We start from the raw sequence: 23,438 nt of genomic DNA, 5'->3' as shown, positions 1-23,438 counted from the left end.
TCCGGGAGGAGTTTAAAAAATGCTCAAATGTCCGGAATCCGGAATTTTACTGCAAATGCAATCGTACTGTGCACACTGCTGATACGGAACATTGTTATTTCGTACCATGCGCATATTTTTCACTACGCGGTCATGCACTGTCCGGAATTTTGCTTTTTCAAATATGGTCACCCTAATCTAGTGTATTTTTTAATGCGATGGCTTTAAAAGTGTTGTCGAATTTCAAAAGAATTGTTGATGACAATGTGAGAAAAACGTTAGTAAAAATCTTACCGTCTGATTTTTTCGAGTCGAAATGCGTCTTGTACCGTTAACGAACGTCATCACTAATTTGAACCGTCTAATTTTGGTAATCTACTTTTATTCCTCCACATTTGCTTTCTGTCTGAACTTTAGTTCTACAACTACTACCGTACGGTTACAGTACTAATTCAATTCCTAATACGTTTATGGCAAAGCTCAACTCTGCGGTAGATATCTTAAAAGATATGTTTATTATACCATTACCACAGCTAAGCAGCAACATGTGAATTGGCATATTGAGATGTTTTTAATTTATAAGCGAAAGGTCTTCTGTTAGTGTGGCGGTAAACAACGACAGTTCCTCGTCAGTGCAAATGGTTGCCGCTCAACAGTAGCGCGCGACGATAGTTGTTTTGTGCCGGCGCACTTATCAAAATAACAGTCTTCTGTATTTGTTTTACGTTGAAGCCATTGAAAAAATATTATTATGAATCTCACTCAATAATTGCGAATAGACAATAGTAGCCCATTTTGATCGTGAAAATGATTTAAATTTTTGACTTTTGAAAAATGAATTTTTGATATAAAATAAATAAAAAAACACTTTTATTACGTTTTGGAGATACATAAATAAATATGTTCAATTTATAGACCATCCTCATTGCGAGCCAGACTAACTTGTAATTTCATAAAAGTTTGGAATTGTTGAACGGTGCTTCCCTTACTGCCGCACATATTTTGTTTTTATTATTTTTACTTGCAGTATAACTCAAATTATACAGCTTCTTGTATGCTATGGTAATTGACATAATTTAACACTGTATAAAATCATAGACGATAAGCGCTATCTGACTTCTTTCGTGTTGCATTCTGCAATGAGCTGTTGCAAATTGAATAATGTGAAATGTTTGATTGTTGCATGATATTTATTGAAGAGATAAGTGCCCTACATGCACGTCATGATATGAAAAAATAAGCCACCCCTGAAATTGATGGCTCATGCATCCTGTCCCCGAGTACGGACGCCAACTATGATTTCCCTTATAAGCGTCTGTCGAGATCACGACGTCTTCGAATTCGGAATAAAAACATTCAATATCTGCAACACATTTAGGCGTGGCTTTATAACGCCGCGTGCCAAATTCCCTCAAGTCCAAGATCTTTGAATTTTACGCTCTTACGTCATTCAACACTGTGCGCCGTAATTACCGGAAATCCAATAGGAAACGCACTGCCGTGTTATTAACCGTGCGCAAGTCAATCGTCCAGGCCACGATGCAATGCATGTGGAAATAATATGATAAATTCGAAAACCATTTCAAAAGGGAACAAGAGCTCATTAATACAGTTAATTCCTAGTCAAAATATTCAAGTAAATATCGGCCCGTAGGGCCCACATCGAATGTAATTATTGGCGGGTATTCGCGCCAGCGTGATTTGGCAACGAACGGAAATCCGAGCTACAACTAAGCGGACGCCGATGTTTGTTGGTTGTGTGCGAATTTCAACTTCTCTATATTACATAGATTGGCGGGAAATATAAAATTCTGTTGTTGACTCTATTTTGCGCACAACGAAAATACAAATATAAAACGTTCAACGATAAAGTATATGGGGAGCGGCAATTAAAACAGTCATTTGATTAATAAACATTACAATTCGTAAACGATGTTCATCTGCCAATCGTCGTCGATATCATTCACAACAATTGACGTGCAAATGAATTCTAGTCTACCAATATATTTTGATCAAACAATACTTAAAAATGAAAATAAACAATCTATCAAAACAGTTGTGTTTATACGAAAAATGATTATTTGCAAAATAAGAAAAATAAATTACCAGGAAATCAATTCATTTCGATAGTGTGTGACAATCTCAAAATAATTAGGTATTAAACTACGTAGAATCGACACTGTAACTCACCTCGACATGGACTATTTCGTTCCTAACTGGGACCCAAAAACAATATGCAAGAAGAAAACGAAATTACCCGACTGTTTCGTAAACATCATCGGCGGTACAAAGTCACTCAGAGCGATGTACCAGCGGGCGATGATCTAATTTGCATCGAGAACATGAAGTTTTTTGTTTACGTAGAGATATAATAGGGCCAGCCTGAATTTCGAATTTCCCTGGCATTTCATCAATTCTGAACGTCATCTTTTAATAAACTGGGGTATTGCGCGACTTGCCATGGTAATACGTACTTAGGACATCCACCCGTTATTCCTTTCAGCAATTTAAAAAAATAATATTTCTACTATGTGGTCAAGTCAATTAAAAACAAAAAATTTTCGCATATTCGTCGACACGTTAAGAACAAATATCGAATCGCTGAATTGGCGCACCCCAATATTAGTTAAGTTTTCGGGTTTTCACATAGGGTACGCAGTTGACAATCAACTAGTTACTAGAAGATTGCGAAGATCATTAATGATAACTCTTGAATGTGGCAATGATTCTAGTTTCCCATGCCAAAAATTTCCTGGAAAACAAACGACGCTAATCGTTCGCCGCACTCAATTGTTTGCATTACTAAACGTAGGCCGAAAAAGCATCAGTTTGCGCGTACATCCTATCCAAAAGTCGTGTTGGAATCACAATTTGATGATAAATATCCACCCATCATCTTATAGGCGTAGATCTCACTCACTAGCCCATCTAAAGGGTACAAATTTTAATAGCTATCGGAGAAGTCGGTAACCTTTCGACTATCATTAGATCTCCATTCATTAGAATTAGATGATAGAGCAGTTTAAATTTTGTTTTTGTCAAGTTCATGCATCTGAAGCAAAAAACTGGCTAACTAATTTCATACCCGACATGGAATCACAAATTTCCCAAAATTTGTGCCACGGTAACAATGACAGTTGTTTTATTTTTGTACTCGCACGGAATTGTGAAAACTGAAAAAGCCGGCAATAACGCGTGCAATTGTCTTCTGCTAAGAACGCCGATTGTTTTCATCAGCGTGTTATTTAGGCCGTAATCGTCTCTACATTGGTGTTTATTCTTTCTAAATCACAAATTTGTGTCACGATAAACATGATAACTTATTTTATTTTTGTACTCGCACAAAATGGTGAATTCGGTGAGAGTTTTTAGACGTTTATCGGCGGCGAGGTTCTAAAGACAAATGAAGGAGTAAATCCACGATCTAAATTTTTTGATTGAAAAGCGGCAATATAAAATACTGAAAATAAAACCGTAAACAATTGAACAATATAAGTTTTGTTAAGTTCCGCGACAGTCTAAAAACGCTTTTCTAGGCATTGAAAATCGCAAAATTTCGTGTGCCGTAGTCACACATTATGTTTGGTCGCCGTTTAGAAACATGCCGCTACTAAAATAGAAACACGGTTAATTGTGGGAGGAATTTGCCTTTTTATCCATTAATTTAACATTCTCGTAGAAAATTTTCGTTTTATCATTGAACAAGGTTGGAAACACGATTTTTCCCGGTTTGTGATGATGTATAATATAATCAATCTAAAACATATCGATCAATTTTTATTTTACTGAAATACATTTCACTCCGTGAAATTTTACATCAAATTTACGGATTTTCGAAAGATTTTATTTTTAAAAATAATCGGAGTGGCAGCATTGCAATTTGACGGAGTCAGTACATCTCAAATTTGTCGAATTCGCAAAATAGAAAAAATACGTATCAAAACAATAATCAATCGGGCAGCTTACCACACATTTTTGTTTCCGCGGATTGCCGTGGTGTTTTAGAGTTGTTATGTCGACGCAACCGCAAGTTAAATTGGAAACAATTAAATTAATAAAGCAGAACGTTTTAAATATTATCGTATCGGTAGCATGGATTGATTACTTTGCACCGAGAAAAATCATTTTTGTTGGAAAAGTCGGCTCTTTTAACAAGTGGCGGAATCGCGGCGACTGTTCGGCGTGGATTTCGCGGTGGTGAATTTGTAGTTTTGATTTACTGGTATACTTTATATATATTTTCATTGTATGAAGTAAAATTGTACTAAACGGGATTTTATATTAGATATCGAGATTTTACTAGCGACGATAACGGGTTCGCAAGATTGCAAAAATACGTATCAAAATTAAATACACCAGGCAGCTTATCGCCGTGGTATTTAACTGCAGAAATGTTTTTATTTTGACGTTAGAAGTCGCAACCGCGAGTTACGTTGAACACAATTAAATTAATATATAATAGTGATGTTTTTTTTTTGACGGAAGAAGTCGCAACCGTTACTTACGTTGGACACATTTAAATTAATATATATATATATAGAATCTCGTAGTGGTCATGAATTGAATCTTTTACGCAACAGAAAATTCATTATACGCTGAAAAGGCGGCTCTATTAACGAGCGCGTGATCGTGATGACTGTTACAGACGGCACTGGAAATTTCCGATTTTGACCCCCCCTCTCCTTTTGAAAATCCTGGCTCCGCCCCTGGATACAACCTTCCGTTATTTTACCAAATATCATTCCCGACACCGGGATTAGGAAAAGATTTAAATTTTGGCTCGCGTGCCATGATTTGAACCACCCCGAGTCCCGACCCTTTTATGCTTATTTTGAGAGCGTTTTTTGTGAGTGTTGAATTGGCACTTACAAACTGATTTAAGTGTTTGAAATCTCCATATTTATTAAAAATATTCAACCACGTGCCGCTTACAGGTATTGATAGCTAATTTTAGCCTAGTCCATCTTAGCGTTTTTGGGACTACTTTTCGATCATTGCAACTAAACTAAAGCTCCTCGGAAGACATAATGACAATTAAATTATTTGATGTATAACTAATTTGTGAAAAAACGACTGAAAAATGAAAAGTAACGAGAAAAATCGCAAAAACGAAATAATGTTCACAGCGATGCTTGACTTATTGCTGATTGGTCATTATTATGGAAATAAACTAGGAAAACGATGCTCGGGGAAACATCCGATAGATGGCATCCGTATATTTTAAGTAATCACATATGCGGTATAAATTATTTGAATTCGTTAAGTGTAACTACCATGTTTCCCCAAAAATAAGACTGAGATTTTAAAATATGAAAACTCACAGGCTATCTATTTACTTATAAACAAGAGGGCTATGCTCAAATATATGGACACGCCACCCAATGGCAATAATTTTGATGACGTCATAGCGAAAAAAAAGTAATAGCCTTCTGGAGAGAAATTTTATCTTTAACCACTGAAAATTTCTAAGCAATTGGCCCAGTATTCGAAGAGAAAAGCGCTTTTTTAATGATAATGACGAAAGAAAATAACAAAAACAACAAAATTTTGAAACGATCGTTATGGCCACTAAACGTGTGCAATAACACGTTTTTGTTCAAAATAACTGCAAAACATAGATTATCAATTAAAACTTGTAGGAGAGATTTCTTGCTAGCTATCGACAATGTCAAAAAAAATTCACGTTGTTGACTAGGAGAAGAGAAAAGCGATTTTTAATGATAATGACGAAAGAAAATAACAATGACAACAAAATTTTGAAACGATCGTTATGGCCACTAAACGTGTCCAATAACACGTTTTTGTTCAAAATAACTGCAAAACATAGATTATCAATTAAAACGTGTAGGAGAGATTTCTTGCTAGCTATCGACAATGTCAAAAAAAAATTTACGTTGTTGACTAGGTCTTATTTTATAGGGATGGCTTGTACTAAAATCATCTTCAAAATTCGCGCTAGGTCTTATTTTTGGTGAAACATGGTATCTGTGAAATCCCTGTTTGAATGTGGAGACCCTTTGGAATGTCTTAAATTTTGAAACCCCTCTCCACAAACACAAATATGAATGATTCGCTCTAGCATACTCCTCACCTATTTTATTCTTCCATTTTGTGAATATAATTTAAACTATAGAATGTTCTACCTTAATATTTAGTCATCTGAAATTGTAAACCTTAAACAATAGCTTGACTTGGAGGGGGGGGGGGTTGACTTTGATGGCCTTTTGGTCGTATCACTCCCTCCTGTCTATACCAAACTAATTTATCACTTGTTATTATTTTTATTATAAGATGACTGCTATTCTATTTTGGTTTTGGTCGGAAAAAAAAATCTCTCTCTAAATATTTCAATATTGGAAAATATTATAGGGTCAAGGGTTGGGGATATCCGCAATGCTAGCGCTCGTGCTGCAAATTCGACAAATACCGGTACCGTAGTCACTTTGAAATTCGAAAGCTCTGATGCTTAAAATGTTCAACAGTACTCACACCATTTTTAGGATTATTTACCTCGGGGGCGATGCCAGTATAGTTAAAACAAAAATATGAAATGTGAAGATATGAGTAAACTAAGATAATTTTTTATTATACCACACCTAGTACAGTACCGGTAGTATTCGGCCATTGGCAAATATAAAATTTAAATAGTCTACTTCTATCTGTCTATGGTTCAATCTCAGACGGGTGGACCAGCCTGGAGCCATTTGAAGGAAATTTTGTTGAGATTACATGGATAGGTAGGTGGCAAGTGTTGGATTGAGTGAGTGTAGGGATGTAGAATAATTTTCTATTCTAGAATACTTGAATTGAGAATGCTGAATCCCATTCTACAGTTCTATTTTTCTGTTTTTATTGTTATTCAAATGTGAAGATCGTGCCACCACATTCAGACATTGGGTCTGGTATAGTTTAGTACCACATGCACTTCTAGTTGGCCTGGCTCAACTATTTTTGCATATGTCAATCCTAACCCAGTAACCCCTACCTGGCTACGTCACCGAAAAATTACGTCATTTCGACGTCACAGTGGCGTAATAAGGCCCACCAAAGTATGCGGAAGGTAGTCCAAAACGCGCAGACGATCATCCGAAATCGAGCAAGCTATTTCTCTCGTTTTTTCGTCACAACGATCCCGATACCAGAGAGATCGCCGGCGTTAGCGAGTTCGTTATCAGCGGCGCAGATGCCATTTTGGGCGATCGTAATTATACTTTGACAAGCCCTATGAGTATGACGTGATGATGACGTCGTGGTCCAGTCTGGATTTCATGGCCTTTTTGAACGAGAAATCGGGCGTGCAATCAGAAATTCCCGCGTGCAAATAAGAATTCCTGGCGTGCAATTATAGCTCACGACGTGCAAAACAACTGCACTCGCGTGCAACTGACTTTGACATCAGATACCTCTCAATACATCCGCGTAAAATTACCGGTATCGGATAAAAAATACGTTGAATCACAGAAAAAATGGACGTTTGACCTTTGACCCCAAACATTATTTCTACAGTTTGTCGCTAATTTTGAGAGTGTTTGTGCGACTTTGGATACCGGTACTGTTCAGTACATCCGTGTAAAATTATTGGATAAAAAATACGTTGAACCAGAGCAAAATGGACATACTTTGTCATTAATTTTGGTAGTGTATTTACGTAGAATTAATGGATAAAAAATACGTCAAATTAGAGCAAAATGGACGTTTGACCTTTGACCCCAAACATTATTTTCATACTTTGTCACTAATTTTGGGAGTGTTTGAGCAACTTTAAATACCGGTACTGTTCAGTACATTCGTGTAAAATTATTGTATGAAAAATACGCTGAATCAGAGCCGTACTTGGCCATTGGTGCGGAGGCGATCTTTTCGTCCATAACTATTCTCACGGGATTCATATTTCCTATCATTCAACACGATATGGACCTTTCCCCGAGCATCGACTTCCTTGTTTACTTCGTGACATTGGCCAATCAGCAAGATGCAAAAAAGGACGTGAGAGGAATTTTTCGCGGTTCAAAGGTTGGGGAAAGGTCCATGGTCTTTTTGCTTCGCAATATTTCGATCAGACCAAATCTTGCAAGCTGGTATTTGTCGACAATTGTGGAGTTATAATATTTTGGCATCTTTATATTACTGGATTATTGACTTTAAAACCATTTAAACCGATTTACATTGGTGAGCAATTGCAAATTTTCGGCGTGCAAAATTGTTTTCGCTCGCGTGCATTTTTGCGGAGCGCTAGCGCCCTCGGGCGTGCACCTGCCATGGAATCCAGTCTGGGTCGTGGTGACGTAATTTTTGGATGGCATAGTCAGGTGGGGGTTAGGAATAACATATGCAAAATTCGTTATGCTACGCCCACTGGAAGTACTTGTGGTACCAAACTATACTAGACCCCAGACATTGCTGGATTGAAATTTAAGCAAAATTTCAAACATATTACTGTCTTGGTATTTATTGGAAATTACCTGAGCATTGGTTTTTATTTGATACCTAACAGGCATTCCTCAGGACAGCAGGACAATAAAATTCTAGAATTGTTCGAAATTCATGTGATCCCTAGATAGAGAGATACTGATATGCTAAATTAGGACTCGCATTATACATTTTAATAGTAAACTAATAATATTTGATCGAAATTTATCACAAATAATGTTATAACATTTAATGCCTTGCTTTTGGTTCACATCATTTTTTCGAGAGAAATCGTAGGCCGCTAAAAATTGTCTATGTAAAATGGAGTATGGTAATTGGAATAGAGGGTGGCTTACCCACTTTGCGGCCAAGACCTATTTGCGACCATCAACTTCATCGATTAAATTAATGTCGAAAAAATTAACGAACCGAGACGATATTTCTCACGCGTTATCGTCCACTTACCGTATCCCTCGTAGCTCTGCGAAATTACACTAAAATGCGGCCACAAACAAAAAAGTTACTACCGAAAACCCGACCGAGGAAAAAAAACGGACCCTTTTTCCATGTCGCCAACTACCCATTGTCCCTTTGAAAAAGCTTGAAAATCCATACAAATATAAGAGATAAAAAGATGAAACTTGGCAGGTGGGTAGAGTTCTGTTTCTTTCAACCATCTTTAAAGTTTTACGTTTCCACATTCAAAGGAGGGGGAATAGGAGGGTGCGCATTTCCAATACGTCGATAATAGCATTGTCGACCAATTCGCGACCACCGTGTTTTTGTTTGTTTGATTGCTGTAATGCGGTGCTTTATTTATAATTTGACGAGTTTTGTTCGAAATAACCTTGTTCTTAAAATATATGACGGTCAGAAATGCAATTAGAAGCTAATTTTTTTCACGCATGGCTGCGTATGCCCTAGTCTCGACGCAGCAGAAATGATGTTCAAGGCTTGAAATTTGTGGTCGCAAACTGGTCGTTCGGTCGCAAATAGGTCTTCAGAGTGTCGTACTTTGGTCGTAGAAAGTTAATTCGAGGTTTAGCGTGTAGAAGAAATGCCCATGCACCTACTGTGAAAAAATTACCAGGTTAGAAATATTGGTTTTTGTTTCATAGCGGTTTGAATGAAATCGACCGCAGACTGGCTACGCCACCCTATTGCCAGTAAGTTGGCACCAATGATTATTATATGTTCAGATGTTACTTTTATAGTAGAGATGAAAAACGCGAAAATTGTGCATTAATGAGATTTCGTTGTGAGGTTTCATCGTCTACTTATTCTGAATATGTCGGCTGAGATTACCATGTTTGATGTCTGTCACTTTTACGGGCTCTCCGAGAGCAAGTGCAAGTATAATCAAATGAGAGTGATTTTGGCATACATTGATTAATGAATTAGAAAAGTCAGCAGTGATGACATCATGTTTGCAGATGTCATTGATTTATTCATAAAATTACCACATTGTTTTCTTTGCTAAGTTTGCATTATAATCATGGAATCATTGGGAATCTCATTAAATCTCAAATAATTTCAGCCACTTACGGACTTATAATTACTGATACCAATATTGCAAAATTGTTCTGGGAAACGAATCTGGCCTAATCAAAATAATCGAAAAAATGGAGCCTTGCTTAGAATAGCGGCAAAAAATGAAAAAATTTCGCTCTATTTTTTGCAGAAGATTTGTTTATATATATATATAGCCTAATTATTATACTAATTTTATTCATTGCCAGATATTATTGTGTATTTACTTGGACAAGATTTATTTTCTCAATATTTTGCAGAATTGTGTGTACTGTAAGATTTAAAGTTGAATTATTGACCCGCTTGGAATGAGATAGTTTAGTGACGATTAGAGTTTTGTTACTTATTATCCAGTTATTTTTGGCGTATACTCCAGAAGTAGAATGGCGTCCAACCCACCTGCCAAAATCGTTCTCAAAAGCTCAACCAAGGTCAGTCTTAATGACCGTTTTTCTACGATCATGAAAACACAACGAACAACTTCCCAAACTGTGCGAGCTCAAATGTCCAATGAGAGAATGGCAAGTGAAAAGAATCGTCGACTCGCACAACAAATGGAAAGACGGCCAGCAGTTGCTGCTGCGCTTGATAATAAGCCGGTGTCGATTCGTGACAGATTAGGAAGTCCTCCAGCACGAGGAAGACGGGGAATAAGAGGCGGAAGGTTTCAAAGCCGTGGACAGTTCGTTCGAGGTGGTCGTGGTCGTGGAGGGTTTCCCAGTCCTCGCGGCAATTCGTTAAATAGAGGCCGCAATCCAGGAAGACGTGGATTTATTCGTCCTACGAGAACTGGTAGAGGGCGTGGAACGGGTATGAGAGGTAGAGGGCGTGGCATAAGTCGTGGCAGAGGTCGGGGAGGTCGTCAAGGAAGAGGTGGAGCTAATCGACGAGAACCTGCAGACAAAGACAAACTTGATGAACAACTTGACAGTTATATGACTAAAACAAAAGGTGCAATGAATGCTGAGTTGGACAGCTACATGGCCGAAATAAACAATTGAATCCAAGAACAATCATGTGATACTATGGTTTCTTCATTCGAGGGAGGCATCTATGCGCCATCCTTTTTGTAACATTTGTTATTCGAGTTGGTCTAACCACTGCTGTGCGTGTGTGAGTTTCAGAATTTTATATCGATTCAAGGTGGGTTATACCAAATAATCCATTACAAAAAGATGGCTGTCAATAGTCTTGTCTTTTAAATTAGAAAAGCAATAATAATCATTTTTTCTCATCTGGCTATCTACAATCTTGATTACTTGGTATATAGGCAATGTGTAGACATTTGTGTATGGTTTTTTTTGTATTTCTCTGCTGTCCGTATTCTAAATTGATTTTGTAAACAGCAAAACTGTCGCATTCCTATTTTTTTTTGCTAAATTATGGAATTTTTCACCACATAAATGACAGATTTTAGGAACTGTTTTGAAAACTTTTCTGAATTTGAATTAAGTTTTGGGCCAATGTCTAGTTGTCTTTAAATGGAGAAATTGTACAAAATTCTTGTTTCCAAAAATTTGATGATGAATTAGTTTGACACATATTTTATACTACATTTATGTTATTCCATTTCAAGATTTAGACCGATCTTATTTCTGGTTTTCAAAATTTATTGTGCTTCATTTGTTGAAATGCATTTACAATTATTTTTGATAACATGTTTATAGAGGTGATTGGTGGTGGTATATTATTGCTTGTGATAAATGAATGGACAATTGTAATGCATTCGCAATTCATTTTTAGAGTTGTATTTAGAATATTGTATCATTGAGAATACCTAGTTCTTTGAGGTGGAATCGAATCTATCGACATCTGAAATAATGACGAAGTAATCTTGAACATATTTCAGGAGAAGATTGGATGCGGAATTTTGTGACTTGCAATCATTCTTTGGGCTCTGAATATCTTGCTTCAAATACCTGTGGTGGTAATTTATGGAATGCAAGTCCACGGCTTATTTGCTATGATTGATACAGATATTGTTGCATGACATATGAAAACACACACAAACTATTGAGCAATTTGTAAATTGCTATTCATAAGCAAACACTACCACAGGTATAAAGATGTTTGCCCTAAGAAGCTTGTATGAAGATGAGTAAATTATGGACACTAACATTTGAAGTTAATCAACTCCTAGACTGAGGATGCCGTAATGAAGTGAAGAAGAAGAATTTTAAAGTCTTCAACCATTAAAGAGAAATCATGGTTCTGCTGCTATCAATAATAAAATTTCTTTTTATGTGATATTGCATTCAATATATTTTGCTATTATTTTATTTCTTCAATATGCAATTTTTGTTATTTTTTATATGCATAGATAGAACTTCATGAATTAATATGTTTCAAATTTTATATTTCGTGCGTTTTTGCAAAGTGCCTATTTCAGAAAATATTGTCAAAATTCAAGGAAAATTGCCAAACTCAAAGAATGTGGTGCTTTTTCTCCTTAGAAAAAAAATTAGTAAGAAGGAATGCTGCTGTCCTGTCATCTGTACCAAATGGAAAGTTACATGAAGAGATACTAGTGGTAGCAATTCTTCTATTAATAAAGGTAAGCAAATTTCCTGAAATATGCTGAGTCATGCTGACATAAGTATTCTGGGAATAAATGAAGCAATTGGATATTGGGAGTAAGTACATTTGACCTTTCAGCAATGGCTTATTATATGGTATAGCTTCCCCCATTGAAGTTCATTCGTCAAAGGTAAGCAACTTTCCTAAAGATGCTGAGTCAGGATGACACAAGTATTCCAGAATAAATGGAATCATGGTTATAAGGTTTAAATACATTGGGCCTTTCACCGTTGGCTTATTATATAGTATAGTTTTACCTATTGACTTAATATTCGAAGCATGTTAGTGGGTAAAATACTTCTCTGTATAATGATTATGTTGCATTCCTGTAATGCGTACAGTAACTAATGAACAAAATATCAAAAATTTTTGTTGAGTGTTATATCTTCTTCACAAGATAAAGCAATGGTATAAACTATGTTTGGTAATAATTGACAATTTTGGATAGCTTATTTCTCGTTCTCTTCAATGACAGTTTTGTGTACTTAGTACTTATCTATGTGCATAATATGTATGTTGTCACAAGGTGTTGTCGTTATTAAGCATAAAGGCTGTAATAAGGTTGCAGCAATAAGTGGGTAATGGCATTGTGCGTTTTCAATAGAATACGGATAGATTTCAAGAATGTGATTTATCAAATTTTAGGTTTTATACTTTATTGTAAAATTGCACAACTTTTCATTGTGCTTCATGACAAAGTGTTTGATAAAGCAAATTTGAATGTCTATGATTTATTTGACTAATGGAATCTACGTAACTATTGTTAACGGTATATTATAGGTTAACACTCGGGATGTAGCCAGTGTTGTGATAGGTGTTGGATGGAGAGACGTGTTATCTTCTTTAGCTTATTAGGCCTAATATTTTAGTACTGTATTATTAAGAATTTAGATATTGAGACAATGAATAATAACTCATTTTTAGTACTGTACACTGGAAAACTTTATTTTTTATCCTTTTTTATAAATATGATGCCTAGAATTTTTATGCAGCCATTTTTAACTGTATTGGATGAAACTGAAAATGTTTGAATATCTTAAAATTAAAACCCAATGCAATGGCTTTCTGTAGTAAGTATCGTTTTATGAATATTTAAAAAACTGTCTAATTTACTAATGCAATATACCCATATATTTTTTGTACTTATTGTTTACTGTGATTTGATTTATATTTATTCAGTGCTATAGACTGTATTTTTAGTATTACAGTATAATACAGATCTGTCTGAAAAAAATGAGTGAAGCAGAACAACTAGTCGCTCGTACAAGGTAATTGAGGCCAACCATATGTTTTTGCTGACCACATTGGCATCTCTTACATTTATAATAATGAACTGAAGTATTAATTGGCATTCTCTAATTTATTTTGATTTTGAGTTGAAATATAAATAAACTTTCCTGGTTAAACAGCATAACACATACGGTAATCACTCTTATATTTGATATCATTTTTTACGATCAAGTTTGTGGTATGTATTTTGTGTTTTTAATACATACTGTTGTTATGTGATTTTGTAGAGATGCTTTTCAAACTGGAAAGACTAAAGATGTATCATGGAGACTGAATCAATTAAAACAACTTCATAAGATGCTTACTGAGAATGAACCTGCTATAATTGAAGCTGAAGAAAAAGATCTCCGAAAGGTCCCTTTCTCTTGTTAGGATTTTATTTTCTTAATTCAGCAGCATTCCACCCACGTTTCCTTCCGCAGTTGTGAAAAATCGAATGCTTTTTTTATAACTATCTGTTGTGTTATGTGAGACAAATTACCTATCCTTCCTAATTGCATTTGTACCGTGGGATCTGTATGTGCATAATGCGAGGATGCTTCAGCAAGAATAAAGATGATTTTATATTTGATTTATGAGTCTTCATGCAACACTAACGAAAATGTATTTCTGTATCCGTTAATCACAAACGCTTTCTATCTAATATCGTGTGATTTATCTTTTCACAGACAGCATTTGAAACTGTTATTACTGAAATCAGTATAGCACGATGTGAAACGGCACACGCAATCAACCATTTGAAAAATTGGGTGAAGCCAACTTACGTAAGTCAATTGTTATAAATTATAATAGTTCTCAATTTAGTTTTCGTCATATAATGTGATATACAGGTCATGGCTAGACTTTGATCCATATATATTTAACTGTATTTTCTAATTGGTATAATAAGATTGCTTACATTACAGCCATCAAAAACATTGGTACAAACTATGGATGGTATTTATGTCAAGCCTGAACCTTATGGCGTCGTTCTTATTATAGGAGCTTGGAATTATCCTACATTACTTCTGGTTGCACCATTAGTTGGAGCAATTGCAGCAGGTATTTAGATAAGACTATTTGCATGATGAATGAAGCACAAGTGTGTTTTTTAAATAGTTCAGATAAAAATGGATGAGATGTATTAGATCCAGGAGACCCTTATCCTCAGTCGATTTGTATGTCTGTTCAGCTGTAGCGTCCAAACAGCTGGTCAGATCTGGACGAAATTTTTCATGTGGTTCATCCTGTCACCCTAGTATTATGTGTCTAATATATTTTTGCCATTTTTTATTGCTTTGATATTTATTCTCTATAATTTTTAACATACATATATAGAACTGAATGCATTTGTATTCTTCGCTTTCTATATTTCGTGTCTACCTGCAAAGTGCCCATTTCAAGATTTTTTTTTTCAAATTTAAAGGTAATTGCCTAATTTAAAGAAGGACGTTTTTTTTAATGGTTAATCTAACCTTTGTGGCAACCTGTGTACCATGATTTTATTACAGAGTGAAACAGTATATTACATTATCCAAGTTCATAAACTATTCTAATTGCAGGCAATTGTGCTGTTTTAAAGACGTCGGAGGTGGCAGAACATACTGCTAAAGTTATGACAGAACTGATTCCAAAATATTTGGATAAGGTAAGTTTTGCATTAAGAATTTATATTTGTATCAATTTCAGCCAAGTGCTCTTAGATATTGGTTGTTTTTTTGTTATCGGGTGTTTAGAATGCCTTTTGTGGTACCGGTATATCAAAAAATGATCTTGCATTTCTTGGACTTGCTTTTAAAATTTTCTATGACTTGTGGTTCTGCAATCAAAGCTTGCGAAATATTTATTGCACTAATATCTGTAACCAACACTGCCTAACGGGTGATTTGGGATATTTCTTAGTATTCAGATTAGCGGTCCTACAGCTTTTGTATAGCATATTTATTAAATATGCATTGAAATCTTGATTAGGGTGAAATTTGATCATTTTTGTCGTGCATCATGTTTTTTTGCAAAATAAGTCCATTTAGATTATTCAAAATCGAAATTTTTATCGCAAGGCTGATTTCGAGAATACTGCTTTAATCTGGTATGAACTTAAATAAAATAATCATTGTCATTTGTCAGTGGTAAAGATATCATCAATGCTGTAGCAACACTAACAAGCACATGCTCTAATTCATGATATTATTCATAATTTTTCAGGAATGCTTTCCTGTGTACAATGGTGCAGTTCCTGAAACAACTGAACTGTTGAAGCAGAAGTTTGACTACATATTTTTCACTGGCAATCCTATGGTAAATAGCCTAATCTTTTTTTTTTTTTTTGATAAAAAAGTTTAAACAGGTTGTATGTCATTATTGGGGATATTGTCTGTGGTGTAGTTCTAATTTAAGCCTGTTGTCTATTTCGGTTGAAGGTATGTGCCTTGGAGCTCATCTCATACCAGTTTTGTTGAAATAGTATCCCAACTATTAATTGTATGAAGGTATTATCACCTTTATTTATTATCAATGTTCTAGGTAGGAAAAATTGTGATGCAAGCAGCTGCAAAACATCTTACTCCAGTTACATTGGAATTAGGAGGAAAGTCTCCTGTCTATCTTCATAAAAAGTCAGATGCTAAATTAGGTAAATCATATTTTATTAATCGTTAAACCAGATTTTCAATTTCATAAAAGAAAGTGAAACTGCACTCAGCGTCCAATTTGGTTCAAACTATAAAGTACAAAATACATTTTTGTTATAGCTGCATCAAGAATTGCATGGGGAAAACTCATCAACCTTGGGCAAACGTGTGTCGCTCCTGATTATATTATGTGCGATTCAGAGATTAAAGAGGATTTTGTTAAGGCCCTGTGGTGAGGACGAAAACATGAATTAAAAAATCATTCTGAAAACAGAATGTGTAAAGAACTTCTGTTGGTTTTAATCTGGCCGTCATATCAAGTTTGCCACCTTCGTAGTATAGTAACGTAATCAGTGAGGCTTTAAACATCGCTTTTAAGTGAAAATTTATTTTTGTATAATTTAGGCCTAACTGATATGTTATGAATTATTATTATTTTCAACAATTTTTGAAGTATTCGAATGTTGTCAAGTTAATTTTGCACAAGTCTATCCTAAATATGGTACCTCTGAAAATATACGTATGTCACTGCTATAGAAATCGGGTAATTACCAAATTCAAATTAACCAACTGCTTGCTTTTGCAGTGATGTTATTATTGAAAGATTTGGGAAAGATCCTCAAAAATCAAAAGATTTGCCAAGACTTATCAATGATCGGCAGTTTAACAGATTGAAAGGATTGCTTGATAAAACTCCGAAAGAAAAAATTGTTTTTGGGGGACAGACTGATGAAGCGGATAAGTACATTGGTAATACTCGTTCTTCCTTGATATGATAATTTTTAATGATTTGATGAGGGAATTCGACTAAAAATATAGCACGATTGTCCAAGAAGAAACTCCGGATACTCAAGTTTTATAATAAAGGGTTAGTAGCAGTCAGTATTCGATAGAATACTCGGGTATTCAAACTGGGGGTCGTGACCTCCGATGGGTCGCAAAAGGACACAATGTGGTCGCGGCGTGTTTTAAGGATGTTGAAGTATTGACAAGAATATTTTAAACAGATGAGAAAAACAGATCCTGACTTTTTCCTCATCTTTTTTTTAGTTCTTTTGGCCGTGCCAAATGGGTCGTCATGAAAAAATTTAAACACTGCCCTAAGCCTAAACCATAATCCCGAGCCAGGTCGAGTAACTGGTCATTCGAGACAAATCAATCACCGAATTAAGTCTCTCTGACTTTTGAGTCTGATTCATTTCACTTGAGTTCAAATTGAGTCACTTTTGGTCTTTTCCGAATAGTAACAAAAGTAGTAGTTTGAACAACCAATAAACACAATTAGTATATAAGAAACAAGTTGGAAAGATGAAGGGGTTTTGTCACAAACTCTTTTCATTGAATTATCTAGCTATGGACAGCCCCATACATGTTGACTAGAGAAACCTCATTCCTTATTCAAGTTATGATTCACACTATCTGAAAAAGTGATGTATATTTTCCCCTCGGTGTATTACAGTAGTATATGGGTCAAAATTCATCTTCATTTTTGTTTACTTATATTCAGCTCCAACTATAGTTAACAACTGTACTATGGAAGATGCATTGATGTCGGATGAATTGTTTGGACCAATATTCCCAATCATGGAAGTAAATGGGAAAGAAGAAGCTGTTGCCACCATAAATAAATTGGAGAAACCATTGGCATTATATGTTTTCTCAAATGAACCACAGGTAGGATTTTACTTAGAACTTGACAGCACATACTAGCAGTCAAATAGTATGGTGAATTGCATCTATGTAGGATGTCAGTATGTCACATTATATTTATCACTTACACTAGTATAGATACACGTCCTAATTTAAATGAATCGATTCACATATATAATTACTTGAACTGCTTCAAGTATCTTGCCAATGGATGTTTGCGAGTGCGTAATGCGGTGGTTTTCAACTGAGGTTCCGTGGAGTCCAAGGGTTCCATCAGTACAATCCAGAACTTCCGCAAGTTTACATTCAAATCTGAGAGTCTAATAATATATGTATGTTGTTTAACTTTAATCAAATGCCCATTAGGTTTACCACTAATATTAAACTAGCTACATTTCAAGATCATTTAATTTTGCCGGTATTCTGATTGCTTTTGCAATTCCAATTTCAGACAAGTATTACACGGTAGTCTCTCGAGTCTCTGGAATGTTTTATTTGGCTTCTGCTCCACTAAAAAGGTTGAAAACAACAAATCTACGTAGCTTCGGTTATTCAGTAACTCTTGACACTTTAGTAGCCTGTAACTCTTGCTCAGTGCTGACTGCTGAGTATACTTCTGAGTGAGTGAGTGCATGCGACGTGGCTCTGAGCATATTTTACTGAGATCATTCATATCTCACTACATGTATAAATGGCATACCTATTTTTTTTCATAAGTTCTGCATCAAAGCAAGATATTAAATCCAGTTATTCTATTAGAACCTCATTCTCACTTCATGATTTGTTATGTCCTAATACAATGCATTATATATTTTAGGTGGTAGACTATGTGCTTTCAAATACATCAAGTGGTGGAGTGACTGTTAATGATACTATCCTGCATATGACTGGAACCAATGTGCCTTTCGGGGGTGTTGGTGAGTACCTTGCTAGAAGACAGATATGTACACTATTGTTCTCCTTGTTCCACCACTAAACTTGATATTTTTCATTTTCAGGTACAAGTGGGACTGGCAGTTATCATGGAAAATATTCATTCGATACGTTCTCACATCATCGTACAGTTTGTTACAGGAAACAAAACTTGGAAGCTTTGTTGCAAAGTAGATATCCACCATATACCGATACCAATCTGAGCAGGGTAGGAAATGACATTTTCCATTATTTATAATATACTGCCTGATACTCGCAAGAAATTCAGTAATTAAGAATTCATTACCACAGATGTTGGTCTGAGTATATTGACTCGTACCCCTTCAAGTCTTGAGATTTTCTTGGCATTTTCAGGCATGTGTTGCGCCATTATAATCTATGTAGTTTCAGTAGCTCATGGAGTTTCAGTGGTGTGCGGTGCGTGTGACCTTGTTTTTTGTTCAAATTCTCTTTTAACAAAAAAAGGGACAATTCACCAATATGATCAATATTTTCATCAAACATTCGCTAAGCTCACACTTGTGTTTGAAATAAATTATTCTATATTTTCAGAACAAGTTTCTCATTGAAGAAAAGCCTGGCGCAGGCTCCTGTTGTATGCAATGATCCAACATAATCAGTTCATATACAATTTTGAAGCAGGGTAAAAAAGAAACTCACAGATCCAATCATATATAAATGTAATCTATGTAAAATTCGAATAATTCTCTGCTATTTAAATGGAGTATTTATAATTTTTTTTATATTTTAATTTGTGGCGCATCCTGGCCATCAAAAATTCTTACTCCAGGACTCCAAAATTACCTCAAAACCGAATTCTGAAAACATCCCTTCCATCACAGCGCTCGTTGAAAGAGCTAATTTTTTTGGATGATATTGATTTTCCTATTGCGAAAAATATACAATTTATAGTCGATAATAACCTTTAAAATATCCTATTATAATAATTGAATTTAACGTAGACCAACTCGTAGTAGAAAAGAAAATTGATTAAACTTCTATTTCAATGATTAGATTATATATCTTCCTGATCCGGGAGAAATTCGCCGCAGTAATTTTAATGGGGCTCGTTTATAATGAATAATGTCTTACGGGGCACACTGTATTTTTCATCCCCGAAACTTCCTTTCGGCCCGAAATCCCCCTGATTGCGCCACTGTTCTCAAAGTTCAAATTTCTGTTTTAATTTCTATCAATGGTGGCTAATACTACCTATTATATATATCTTTGTGAGCAATTTTATACCTTACGTAATTCTTAATTTTAAAGCGTATGCAATAATTCTAATCATCGCTCGTGATTTTTTCACTGTTGTTTTAAATCTGCTGTAGCAAGTATCTTACTTTTTCATGGCCACTGCGATTCTTAAAATGTAATATCTGATAAAGATTCAAATATGTTATATTATAAAGAAACCAAAATTATGTTGAACATGAGTATATATTTGCCGTTCATGTTTGAGTTATTTATTTAAGCTATTGTCGACCGTGGTCTTGGATTTTATTCAACAGTGTCCTAGGTCCCTAGGACATGGTCTTGACGTAAGTTCATATATTGGCGTGTTCGAGGTTATGAATTATTTTTTTTACCGCAGAGATAGCGCGTCGCTGTGCGTAGACGTTTAATTGACTATCGACTCAATTTTGTTGATTTGAACGGCGATGGTTTCGCAGGGCATATTGGAGCTGAATTTGCAATGCCCCTATGCTTGTTGAAAAAATACAAGAATAGCGCGAAGTAGTGAGGATGAGATTCTCGAATGAAGATAGTAGGACGAACTATACGCGACTTTAAACCATAGCTTCACAGTTGTCGACAGTGTAGAAAATCGAAAGCATCATGAGCTACGGTCTAGCGAAGCTACCTACGAAAATGTTAGGATACCTGAAATGAACTAGAGCAGTGTTCTTCAACCTTATTTATCGTGGTATACCTTTTACAAATTTTCAAGAACTTTGTATACCTTACAATTACGAATTACCAATAAATTTAAGGCTTGAATAAACATAAAATTTTAAGCACATATTGTACTGCAATATCACCATGCAATCTAATAGGCTAGTGTCCGCAATTTAAAATTTGACTGACAGTCTTGGGTTAACGGAAATAATGTTCAACATAAATCAAACGAAGTGAATGGCAGCCGAACCAGACATGTGGCCGCATTATCCATATAATTTGTGATGTAACAATGTGCTCACGTCGGTTCTTTGCGTAAATAACATTTTAAATTTTATGTGCGCCGCGTTTGCATTGTCTCCGCTTGAATATTCTATAATTTATTATATTAGAGTTTAGAATCTCTGATTTAGGCTGTATACCCTTTATCAGTTGTATACCCAATTTATGGTCCGGTATACACTTGGGTATACCGTATACCCGGTTGAAGAGCACTGAACTAGAGCAGCGTTTGTCGAACGGTGGGTTGCGCCACGCGGGGGCGTAGACAATTTCTGATCTGGCCCACCTTATTTTGGATATTTACATTTTTTATTGTGAATATTTACGTTCCGTCCATGTAGTTTAAACGTGTTTTTGAATAAAACATACTTTCGCCTTACTATCTGTTATTTGAGCTTATTGTTAGCTAGTTATTTTTGAGGTTGGACAAAGGACTGACAAATTCTAAAAAGGGGACGCGCCTTAAAAAGTTTGAGAACCACTGGATTAGAGGATACATCAAATTTATCCATTTTTTCATTTTGTTTTACGTCGATCGGTCAAAAATAAAATACGTTCTGTTCGTCTATGGCCAACAATGATACTTTTTGAATACTGTATTGAGGTTTGTTTAAGTGATATTGAAATTGGAAATTTAGAACAAATGACTCCAATTATACAAAGGATAGCCTATATATAGTGTGGCGGAGAAACACCCCCATAAACAACCGCTATTTATTTTCGTTCTGAAATTCCGCACATGTCATTTGCGCGACATTTCATGCATTATTAAAGAGCTTTTATTAAATTCTCGGCGAGCGAGAGATTCCTATGCATCATACTCTTTATGTTCATTCGTGTCATCACACACGATACAGACTACAGAGAAACAGTTATTTGTGTATTATATTGTACATATAAATATTTGAAGTACTGAGGTATATATACATATATATAAAGCTATTTCAGGGATATGTTGCGAAGGATTTGGATTTTCAGCGCAGGTTGTATTCATAACTATATATTGGAGGGTTTCTATTAAACCTATTTGTACCGTTACTAGCTTGGTAAGATTGTTCCAAGAAAATGTATTCAGGCTGACTATCAATTTATTTTTGAATAGTAAGGTATAAGTATGTATTTACCATGGAATGGATAAAAACCACAATAACGGCTTTAATACATTTACAAGCTGTAGGCTTCCGCGTATCGAAAAAACAAAGTGCTGAATATGAGCGCGAAATACGTTTTATATTAACCTTCCTAAATTTATGCATATGTTCTCCATAAAAATATTCCACGTATTATATATATATATACGCAAAAGGTCTATGATGCATTGTCGTATTTCTGAATACAATAACCGGATGTATTCTACAAATAAACCTATTCAGCACAAACGGCGGGAGCGGAAGCTGCATCACACTCGACAGACTTCAGATTTCCCAGGCTTTCAGTCTGGCAATAGTAGGTAGATTGGATATATGAGAATAAGTAAGGAAAAAGGCTGAAAATTTGCAAGGCTGAAGGATCAGAAGTGTTATTAGTTTTGAATTGGATTAGTATTTGATTAAATTAAGGTGCGAAGCATTTGCATCAACGCACCAAAATTTAAATCACAGAGTTCGATTCATGTACCCATTTTTTTTACACCTTCGCCATAGAAACGAATACTGACATATGATTCAATTTTTCATAACATGCGAAATGGCAAACGTCAAATCGTATTACCTTCAGCGTTAATGTAAATGATGTTGGTAATTATTTTGTGCCCACGATCGAAAAATCGATTTTCGGAAGAGAGCAAGACGCCGCTGCGGTGGTAATTTTTCTGACCGGAGTTGTACAGCATTCGTCAGAATGATATCGGCGTTGCCAGGCGGGGGTGGGTGGACATTGTACACTCTTTTGAAAAGTTAGAATTAAATGTATGCTATATATACGTTAGTTAGAGTATTGTACAAAAAATCGCCATCTTTTTCGTTTGAACATTATTCATGTCTATCGCCGTTCATGTTGCATAACAACTAGTACTAATTGTGGAGCTCATGGACTAAAATTTGTGAGTCATTTCGCGTAATATCTTTTATCTTTACAAATATACAATACGCCGCCATACGTTGCGATTATGTCATGCTGAATACAAATAATTTCCCCCATATGTTTGTTTATTGAATGCTTGGAAGTAGGAAGGGAACGTGTGTGCGTTATTATTCAGCATGCTTTGCAGGGAAAACTAAATCGAAAGTGATAGTTATAAAATAATGTTTGGGTTCAGTTGCAATATGACGCGAAAACAAC

General features: G+C 35.4%; 2 protein-coding genes across 3 annotated transcripts; both read left to right on the top strand.

Moving 5' to 3' along the window:
- Positions 1–10,147: 10,147 nt before the first annotated feature.
- Positions 10,148–11,662, top strand: LOC120342097 (uncharacterized). Its single transcript, XM_039410780.2, has one exon. The coding sequence runs from the start codon at positions 10,302–10,304 to the stop codon at positions 10,917–10,919; it is 618 nt and encodes a 205-aa protein (XP_039266714.2). The 5' UTR covers positions 10,148–10,301; the 3' UTR covers positions 10,920–11,662.
- A 153-nt stretch (positions 11,663–11,815) lies between these two features.
- LOC120342096 (aldehyde dehydrogenase family 3 member B1-like) lies at positions 11,816–20,408 on the top strand. Of its 2 annotated transcripts, XM_078110570.1 has the most exons (14): positions 11,816–12,472; positions 13,675–13,763; positions 14,013–14,139; positions 14,454–14,549; positions 14,691–14,826; positions 15,327–15,412; positions 15,970–16,062; positions 16,288–16,396; positions 16,515–16,626; positions 16,981–17,144; positions 17,902–18,068; positions 18,862–18,961; positions 19,043–19,185; positions 19,530–20,408. In XM_078110570.1, the coding sequence occupies exons 2-14, from the start codon at positions 13,729–13,731 to the stop codon at positions 19,581–19,583; spliced, it is 1,422 nt and encodes a 473-aa protein (XP_077966696.1). In that variant the 5' UTR covers positions 11,816–12,472; positions 13,675–13,728; the 3' UTR covers positions 19,584–20,408. The 2 variants fall into 2 exon arrangements, with proteins under 2 accessions (XP_077966696.1, XP_077966697.1); XM_078110571.1 differs by lacking the exon at positions 13,675–13,763.
- The last annotated feature ends 3,030 nt before the right edge of the window (positions 20,409–23,438 follow it).

This window comes from Styela clava, chromosome 3 (genome assembly GCF_964204865.1).
Source record: "Styela clava chromosome 3, kaStyClav1.hap1.2, whole genome shotgun sequence".
NCBI lineage: Eukaryota > Metazoa > Chordata > Ascidiacea > Stolidobranchia > Styelidae > Styela > Styela clava.
The sequence above is the reverse complement of the archived record's forward strand: the minus strand, read 5'-3'. Positions and strand labels throughout refer to the sequence as shown.

Bases quoted from the DNA above. Each gene is read 5' to 3' on its own strand.
- LOC120342097 (XM_039410780.2), top strand. From the start codon at position 10,302: ATGGCGTCCAACCCACCTGCCAAAATCGTTCTCAAAAGCTCAACCAAG.
- LOC120342096 (XM_078110570.1), top strand. From the start codon at position 13,729: ATGAGTGAAGCAGAACAACTAGTCGCTCGTACAAG. The intron at 13,764-14,012 runs GTAATTGAGGCC...GTGATTTTGTAG, and splicing joins CAACTAGTCGCTCGTACAAG to AGATGCTTTTCAAACTGGAA. The intron at 14,550-14,690 runs GTAAGTCAATTG...CTTACATTACAG, and splicing joins ATTGGGTGAAGCCAACTTAC to CCATCAAAAACATTGGTACA.